At 41.8% G+C, this 10,000-nt stretch overlaps 1 protein-coding gene across 1 annotated transcript in view; it reads right to left on the bottom strand.

The window, feature by feature from the left end:
• Positions 1 to 10,000, bottom strand: part of adcy3 (adenylate cyclase 3) — a gene marked incomplete at its 5' end in the record, with an annotated part of 113,205 nt that overhangs the window by 28,201 nt on the left and 75,004 nt on the right. Inside the window, 3 exon segments of the mRNA XM_062968799.1 lie at positions 1,691 to 1,853; positions 2,944 to 3,102; positions 9,150 to 9,277. Of these exon segments, the coding sequence (XP_062824869.1) occupies positions 1,691 to 1,853; positions 2,944 to 3,102; positions 9,150 to 9,277 (450 nt within the window).

Genomic DNA, 10,000 nt, shown 5'->3' on the forward strand with positions numbered 1-10,000 from the left:
GATCAAGCAACTTTGCTTTCAGAGCAAAATCTCCTGCCTTGTTCCTGTTTTCAAGGTTTAAGTCCTCGTTCAGGTTTTGCCTAAGTATCTTGGGATAGTATTCTTGCCTTCATGTTCCTGGATCATGTTTCTGTTTTAAGCCTTGTTCTATCATGTACTTTGGATTTTGCTTTGAAGACCATGTTCCTGTTTTAAGCCTTGTTCTATCATGTACTTTGGACTTTGCTTTGAAGACCATGTTCCTGTTTTAAGCCTTGTTCTATCATGTACTTTGGATTTTGCTTTGAAGACCATGTTCCTGTTTTAAGCCTTGTTCTATCATGTACTTTGGACTTTGCTTTGAAGACCATGTTCCTGTTTTAAGCCTTGTTCTATCATGTACTTTGGATTTTGCTTTGAAGACCATGTTCCTGTTTTAGGCCTTGTTCTATCATGTACTTTGGATTTTGCTTTGAAGACCATGTCATCTTGTCATCTAACGATCTCTTTGCTGTTTTCTGTGACATTGGATTCTATTTGGATAATTGCATTTTCTTATTGCTTTTTGCCTTGCTTTTTGCTACCTATTTATCAATAAACTGTTTATACCAAGTCTGTCTCAGTGGTGTGTGTTAAGAGCAAGATGGGCCCTTGTTGGGGTGAGATATATATATATATACAGTAGAGTCTCACTTATCCAAGCCTCGCTTATCCAAGCCCCTGGATTATCCAAGCCATTTTTGTAGTCAATGTTTTCAATATATCGTGATCTTTTGGTGCTAAATTTGTAAATACAGTAATTACAACACAACATTACTGTGTATTGAACTACTTTTTCTGTCAAATTTGTTGTCTAACATGATGTTTTGGTGCTTAATTTGTAAAATCATAACCTAATTTGATGTTTAATAGGCTTTTCCTTAATCCCTCCTTATTATCCAAGATATTCGCTTATCCAAGCTTCTGCCGGCCCATTTAGCTTGGATAAGTGAGACTCTACTGTGTGTGTGTGTGTGTGTATGTGTGTAAACGGTGACAAGCTGAAATGAGGACTGAAGGAGTCTCCTTAACCCTGAGAGCGATGAGATGAACAATAGCAACCCGGCTAATTAATCGGCTCCATTGATCCTGCCGGAGTCAATGGAAGTACAACGTGGCGCATGAAAGAAGAGAGATGCTCGCTCTGTGCTGGGGACTTGAAATTGCATCTTTTGTTTTATTGTTGGGAACCTTTTTGCATCTCAATCGCAGAGACAAAAGCAGGATACTCATACGTATATAAAGTAATGTAATGATAATAATGGTTTCTGGAACCTCTGAGGATGCCTGCCATAGATGTGGGTGAAACATCAGGAGAGAATACTTCTGTAACATGGCCATACAGCCCGGAAAACATATAACAACCCCATGGTTTCTGTTGTTGTGAGCTGCTTTGCATCCCAATCACGGAGGTAAATATAGGATACAAATAAATATGAGGGTTGAATGAAAAGTAATGCCTCCACCTTCATAACTCCTCAGCAAATGGCAGTCCAGGTCTGCGGCAGGTCCTGGCTTGTTCAGTAGACTCTCCTCTACAGTTCCATTTGGAGGGAAGCCTTAGCATTGAATGGTTGTATTGTTAAAGTGAGAGAATGTAGCTGGAACACGGCCATACAGCCCGAAAAACTCACAGCACCCCAACAATAATAATATTGGTAGGAGAACTCACCACCCCGTTGATCCCGTTCTTGAGGGGCTGCTTGGGCACGAGGACCAGGTAAGTGACGATGCCCTTCTCCTTCAGGTATTCACACCGCGACCCACCATCTCCCGGCTCCACCTCGAACTCCCCTTTCAAGCAGTTCATGGTGCTTTGGGAAATGTGCACACGCCTAGGAGAGCCACATTTTCAGAAATGCCAATGGGTGAGAACATTGCAAATATTCACTGACACTCAGTATTGACAGCAAAGCTACACCAACACGAGGTTCTGTGGTAATTCCAAGATACACTGAACAGAAGAGAGGATTCCTTACAATATTTAAAAAATGAGCTGAATACAACTTTTGAAAGACTTGAGCCAACTCTTGCTTTAAATTAAGGAGGAAAATATTCAGATATCCTTCCACATTCATGGTTGGTTTTTTTATTATTCTTATTTTAAAGATGATGATGATGACTATTATTATTATTATAATATTAGATTTCCCCTTGACATTAAGTCTACTCAAGTCCAACTCTGGGGGTTGGTGCTCATCTCCTCATCTTTCTAAGCCAAAGAGCCGGCGTTATTCATAGACGCCTCCTGCGTTACATTCCCGCCAAAGTGGTGCCTATTGATTTACTCACATTTGCATATTTTCGAACCTCTAGGCTGGCAGAAGCTGGGGCTAGAAACGGGAGCTCGTGTCAGTGCTTTTGTTGTTATAGTGTGAAATGTTAAAATCAATTGTTGCTGTTGGATTGTGTCTATGTGTTCCGGCAAGCTTTTCAGAAGCACAGGAATTAATGACATGCCAGACCTGATTGATTGCCTGCAGGGCCAATGGGTCAAGACTTCCTTTCAACTGCGTGGATGGAACATTTGTCTTGTAGAATGCCACGGATCAAATGCTACATCCTTGAAACCCATTCGGTTTATTATGTTTATTCTCTAACGTATCACAAACCTTCATAAAGTTCAGGACAAGGATCAGTCGTTTGGCTTCCATGTCGTCATGTCCTGATGTGAAACCAAATTCCCCCAAATCTGGCCTCCACAACAATCATAACTCTTCCGTGGTTTAAATATTGCGGGGAGGTCATTGCTTCTAAATAAAGCACTGTTATTGCTATTAATAGATGAACACAGAGTCTCTTGGAGGTCTCTCATTCATGAGGTCAATGTACATCTAAGCCAACTTGATGGCACATAACATGGTACATACATGCACATCAACACATGCCATTAAAAGTAAGTCCAATCATAAAAATGAGACTTACCCCGGGATGCCTCCAGCTTCCATTTTGTTCGCCACAGTCACGTCTGTCGACCACACGTCATACTGCCAGCGTTTCTGCCCCAGGACCCCGCCAAGGACGGTGCCGCTGTGCACACCCACACGCATGTCCACATTCGTTTTGGTCTTCTCCCGCACGTAGCTTTGGAAAAAGGAGACCAGAATGACCAGGTATATACCTCACAACCTCTGAGGATGCCTGCCATAGATGTGGGCGAAACGTCAGGAGAGAATACTTCTGGAACATGGCCATACAGCCCGGAAAACACACAACAACCCTCTGCTATTGTGACGGCGCGAGTGGCGCCATCTATATGTCGAACTGTAAGTTGCAAGATTTGAATTGTTGTATCATGCCTGATTTTGACTTTACCCTGTAAATGTAGTTGGATTGATTGGTTTTTTATAGCTGTCAATCAATGTTGTTTGCACCAGTTATATTGCTTCCTCAGCTCAATTGTTTGGCTCCACCTCTTCCTGGAGTGGGTCAGTGTTTCCTTTTTTCATTCCACCATCAAGCTTTCTACCAGATGGATGTAAGAGAGACTTGGCTCTAAAAGCCCTTGATTAAGTTACCTCTCAGCACCAATTCTGAGGTTCTTACCCTTGAGACTTATGCTTCATGTTCAGGGCCAACCTGGACGACGTTGAGGAGTCTCAAGTGCCTTCAGATCAGTTCTTTGGCACCAGAGGAAGACTCTGTGTCTTCAAACATAGGCCATTTGGATTGAGGCTGAGGATTGCTCCAGCATTCACAGCCATTGAGAAAGAGGGACCTGGAAAAGCTTCTCATCTGCAAAGCTCCTTGGACTTAAGATAACCAAAGACTGTAATGTGTATTTTCCTTTACCCCTTTGAAACTTCCAGCTTATTGCCTTAAAGGGATAACCTTTTGTGAACAATAAAACCAGTTTTTGAGTTATCTATAGTGTTTTGGTCCTTGGGAGTTCCAGTTTCCCTAAAGGAGGGCAAGAAGCAATCCCCTAGGGAAAGATGTCACGTCCATGCCTCTTTCGCTAAGAGTTATAGTACCAGGCACGACGGCACAGCTATGTTTTGCTTGCCTCTGTGGCATTTGTTTCTCGAGTCTGCAGCCGTCATAGTCCCGCTCTGTTCTGCTTTGGTCAGGTCTCGCCTCTGGAATATGCTTCATTTCAGTGAACCAAAAATAAAGATTGACAAACTAGAAAGTGTCCAGAAGAATATGCTGCTTCTGCAGAAGCTGGATGAACATCTGTGGGAGTGCTTTCATTGTGTTTTCCAGGCAGAAGGGGTTTGGACTGGGTGGCCCTTGGGGTATCCTCCGACTCTATGATTCTATGCTCCCATGACGGAGTGGAACATATCTGATTTCTTTTTTTGATAGAATTACAAGCTGGGCAGATGCAGGGAATGCCGTGGATGAAGCGTATCTGGATTTCAGTAAGGCCTTCGACAAAGTCCCCCACGACCTTCTGGCAAACAAACTAGTCAGATGTGGGCTAGACAAAACTATGGTTAGGTGGATCTGGAATTGGTTAAGTGAACGAACCCAAAGGGTGCTCACCAATGCGTCGTCTTCATCCTGGAAAGAAGTCACGAGTGGAGTGCCATCAGCAGGGTTCCATCCTGGGCCCGGTTCTGTTCAGGATCTTTATTAACGACTTAGACCAGTGATGGCCACTCTATGACACACATGTCAGCACCGACACACCTAGCAATTTTTGCTGCCACGCTGCCATATGCAGATTGATTGGATGACTATGTCTTTTGTGGCCAAATTTGATGCGATTTGGTCCAGTGGTTTTTTTGTTTAGTCCATGGGAATTATGCACATTACATTTATATATATATAATTATTATATCATTCTATTATTATTGTAATATATTATCATATTATTACTATTATATTATTATTCATTATTCATGACTACATTGAAACTACAATAGAGAGAAATCAGCGTGGAAACTGCAAGAGGTACCATAGATTGTTGTACATGGAAATAATGGTAGTAAATAGTTTTTGATTTATTAAATACAGTTATATATTACAATTATACATTTTTGTTATTTAAACTATACATATTGCGAAATTATGGGTTTTTTTCTCAAAGTGACACACCACCCAAGTCATGCTAGGTTTTTTAGTGAATTTTGACACACCAAGTGCAAAAGCTTGCCCATCATTGACTTAGACGAAGGGTTAGAAGGCACGATCATCAAGTTTGCAGACGACACCAAACTGGGAGGGATAGCCAACACTCCAGAAGACAGGAGCAGAATTCAAAACGATCTTGACAGATTAGAGAGATGGGCCGAAACTAACAAAACGAAGTTCAACAGGGACAAATGCAAGAGACTCCACTTCGGCAGAAAAAATGGAATGCAAAGATACAGAATGGGGGACGATGCCTGGCTTGACAGCAGTGTGTGCGAAAAAGACCTTGGAGTCCTCGTGGGGAGGAAGGAGAACATGAGCCAGTAATGTGATGCGGCAGCGAAAAAACCCAATGAGATTCTGGCCTGCATCAATAGGAATCTAGTGTCTAGATCCAGGGAAGTCATGCTCCCCCTCTATTCTGCCTTGGTCAGACCACACCTGGAATACTGCGTCCAATTCTGGGCACCACAACTAAAGGGAGATATTGACAAGCTGGAATGTGTCCAGAGGAGGGCGAGTAAAATGATTAAGGGTCTGGAGAACAAGCCCTATGAGGAACGGCTTAAAGATCTGGGCATGTTTAGCCTGCAGAAGAGAAGGCTAAGAGGAGACATGATAGCCATGTACAAATACGTGAAGGGAAGTCATAGGGAGGAGGAAGCGAGCTTGTTTTCTGCTGCCCTGCAGACTAGGACGCGGAACAATGGCTTCAAACTACAGGAAAGGAGATTCCACCTGAACATTAGGAAGAACTTCCTCACAGTGAGAGCTGTTCGACAGTGGAACTCTCTCCCCGGGGCCGTGGTGGAGGCTCCTTCTTTGGAGGCTTTTAAGCAGAGGCTGGATGGCCATCTGTCGGGGGTGCTTTGAATGCGATTTCCTGTTTCTTGGCAGAATGGGGTTGGACTGGATGGCCCACGAGATCTCTTCCAACTCTGTGATTCTATGATTCTATATTTCACTTTCATGCTAAAGAATCCTAGAATTGCACAGGATGACACCGTGATCGAGTAAATCCGTATCAAAGTACTACAATAGTATGTTGTCCATTTCAGTTTCCAAGAAAAGGAAAAAAACGATGTTGTACAAAGAGAGAAACTTGCAATGGTCCAGCATTGCCAGATATTTGAACTGCAGTTCACGTTTCCATAACTAAACTGGAAAGCTCGCTTTCGTTGTTGCTGTCTTCTAGTCATTTTCCATAAACATCTTGCTTCGGGGCCAGTTTTTTCCGAACCCTGCTCTGATTTTTTGTTTTATCAAAGTGGAAGAAGAATTAGCTGAAGGGATATTGTTTAGCTAAAACCTCATGGTTTGGCGAAAATAACGAGATCTGAAAAGGGAAAAATATCTTGCACTGAGCAATGTCATCGACAACCGCACAAGGTTGTGACTCAGAGACAGATCCACTTCAAAGGAACGATTTCAGACATTAATCTTTACAAGGAGAAAAATAGCTATTACATGGAGAGATGGAGATAAAATCATGTACAAGTGTAATGAGCACAGTCCGCTTCTGTATCCACATGTTTTTGAGACTACTTGGGACATCAATTAGCTTCTTTGAGAATATAATAAAAATGGAAAAAAATGGGAATAAGCCTTGGCATCTTCATAGCATTCAATAGGACATTAGGGTAATGTTTTCCTCTTCCAGGAAATATGTTATCTTTTAATTTGCTTTTTTTATTATCAGTTTTATAGCTGGCTTTTCCCCACTCCTTAACGTTGGAATCATTCCATTGTTATTTTATGGCCTCTTGCGGTTTTTCATTACTGCAGGCTGTATAAATATTTGCCAGTTGGATAATATACAAATTAATTAATCAATACCCCGGCCTGAATAGTTACTGCCAATGAAGGCTCCATTCTACACTGCTGTATAATCCAGTTTCAGAATGCAGATTGAATGCACTGAACTGGATTATATTTAGACTCATACAATCCAATTCAGTCTGCATTATATGAGTCTACACTGACCATTATAATGCAGTTCAAACTGGATTATATGGCAGTGTAGATGGGGCCTAATGGTGCACCTATACTGTGGAATTAATGCAGTTTGAGGTTACTTTAACTTCCCTGGATCAATGCTATGGGATCATGGGACTTGTAGTTTGACACGATATTTAGTTTTCTCTGCCAAAAGAGTATTAGTGCTTGACCAAACTACAATTCCCAGGATTCCATAGCATTAAGTCATGGAAGTTCAAGTGGTACAAAACTGAATTAATTCTACAGTGTAGATGCACTCTAAGGGAAAATCAATGGAATCAAAAGTTGACTAGGAAGTCAAAAGCCTTTATAAACTTCCATCTAAAGTCCACATTATCTGTTTTGAACTGGATTATTTTAGCCTACAGTGGAGACTGCAGCCCTTATCAGCCTATTGCTTTACAGCTAGTCATTCTGAAGGTGCCAAGGAGCCTAGAGGCTGCAATATCTTCCATGCTTACGGTTAAGGAAACTCAGTTTAAGAAGTTTAAGGTTTAGGAAACTCCAATTTAATGTTTAGGAAACTCCAGTTTGAGGTTAACAAGGAAAAGCAGTCAAAGTTTAAGAAGACAAGCCAGATAAAGAGTATAAGTTAAGTTCTGAACTCTCATCTGTTCCTTTAAAGTATCCGTTTATTATGAGGGTTGAATGAAAAGTAATGCCTCCACCTTCGTAACTCCTCAACAGATGGCAGTCCTGGCTTGTTCAGTAGACTCTCCTCTACAGTTCCATTTGGCGGGAAGCCTTAGCATTGAACGGTTGTGTTGTTCAAGTGCGAAGTATGGAGCCCTGCGCAGATGGTCGGTCAATGCGACTTAAGCAACGTGCAGTCACTGAATTCTTGACCGCAGAAGGTGTCACCCCAAAGGAGATTCATCAGAGGATGCAAGCTGTTTAAAGGGATTGTGTTGCTGTGAGTCCTGTGCATCGTTGGGCGAGTAAGTTTAAAGATGTTGAGGTGGGAACATCTGACTTGCGTGACAAACAAAGAGTTGGACGTCCTGTGACAGCAACCACCGGGTTTCACAAGCCAAAGGTTGACAGATTGATTCAGGACGATCGTCGTATCATTACGAGAAATTTCAAGCATAATCGGTATTTCACAAGAACGTGTGGGTCATATTATTGCTTTGCTTGGCTACTGTAAGATGTTGGATTATGGTTGTATGTGTATGAAATGTAAATCAAGTGTTTCTGCTGTTGTGCAAGAGTGTGTGTTTCAGTAATGAAACAGATAACAGCAGGCTAGTTTTGACTGACAGCCTGCTATGACCTATCAGGCATGATTTCCAGCCTTGGAGACTGGGAACTTCCTTCGGACTGAGGAATGTGTTTTTCTTATCTCTGAGTGTGTTGAGCTGTGCTTGCCGAAGCAAAGAGGCAATAGAAGAATGCCAGCTCAGAGCGATGGCTTTTGCTGTGCTTTGTAAATATGTATTATAGATATTGAAATAAATGTTTGGAATTCAGACTACTGATGTGTTTGAGTCTGACTTTGAACAGAGGAATTGGTGTGGCAGACGATTGCAACCAATTCATCAGGGTGCTGGAGAAGATGATTGATGGAGCTTGAAGAAACCCACCCAAGCACGCACCCTGACACCCATGCTGACAGAAGATCTGTGCACGATGGGGACTGTGAGACGCTGGTTGCGGAAAGAGAGTGTTGACTTCTTCCGTGACGGCTTCAGAAAACTTGTTCATCGTTGGCAGAAATGTATCCAATTGTCTGGTGATGATGTGGAAAAGTGAATAGTGGCCGTTAAAGAGCACAGTCTAAGGATTATTTCTGCGTTTGATTTATTAAAATATTCCCATCCAAACCCAAGTAACGAAGGTGGAGGCATTACTTTTCATTCAACCCTCGTGTGTGTGTGTGTGTGTGTGTGTGGGTGTATATACACACACACATACCAACATACACACACATATATGTTGCACGTATTTATTGTGAGTTTCAAACTCGGTTCTCACCATTTTTTTGTTAGAAAACAACAATAAAAACAAAGTCACAGGTGGGAAAGACCCAAAAAGAAGAAGAAGGAAGTACTTACGAAATGGCTTCCACCATCGCAAGACCCATCATGATGGAGCAAACGGCATGGTCTTCCCGGAAATCTGGCAGTCCGCAGATGCAGTAATAGCAGTCTCCCAGGATCTTGATCCGGAGCTGATGATACTTCTAGAAGAACAGGAAGGAAACAAGGTTCAGAGGTTGAGTAAAAGATCTTCATTACAAATAATCACGCCTAGTTGTATGTTAATTTCTGGTTATCTTAAAACTATTCTTAACAAATATGCATAAGGGGTTGTTCTATAACACTATGTAACAAAATTTGCAAAGCTTTCTGTTCCTGGTTTGAAAGAGTTATTCCTTTTAATTGCGTGGTCCTTACTTTGAAAGTAGTTGTTATACTCCAGAAACTTTGTGGCACAAATTAGGTTGAACTGATGAGATATTTATTGAAAAACTATAGCAAAATGTGCTGCAGGATGTCCCTGGGTCCCTTCGGAGAGAGAGGCCGGGTAACAAATAAAGTCTTTTTTATTATTTATTATTCCAAGGGGCCGTGGTAGCACAACGGGCTAAACTGTTGAACTGTTGAATCTGTTAATGTGGGATTTGTGTATTGGTAGTGTTTAAATGCAATTTGTGTCATGCCTGTATTGCATACTGATTGCATCATCCAGAGTGTACTATAGTCTGGAAAGAGTTAATTGCTAAGAAGCTGTGATGTCCTTGATGTGTGGCTGGAACTGGGGAGTGTCCAGACACAAGTGTGTATGCATTACTGATTGCATCAGTTCTGTTCTGTTCTGAGTTGAGTCGAGTGCTGTCTGCCTAGAGTGAAAGTCAAGTCCTGTGTTCGTCTGCAAGTCTGTTTGTCTTGATTATTACTGCTTA

Source organism: Anolis carolinensis, chromosome 1, assembly GCF_035594765.1.
Source record: "Anolis carolinensis isolate JA03-04 chromosome 1, rAnoCar3.1.pri, whole genome shotgun sequence".
Taxonomy (NCBI): domain Eukaryota; kingdom Metazoa; phylum Chordata; class Lepidosauria; order Squamata; family Dactyloidae; genus Anolis; species Anolis carolinensis.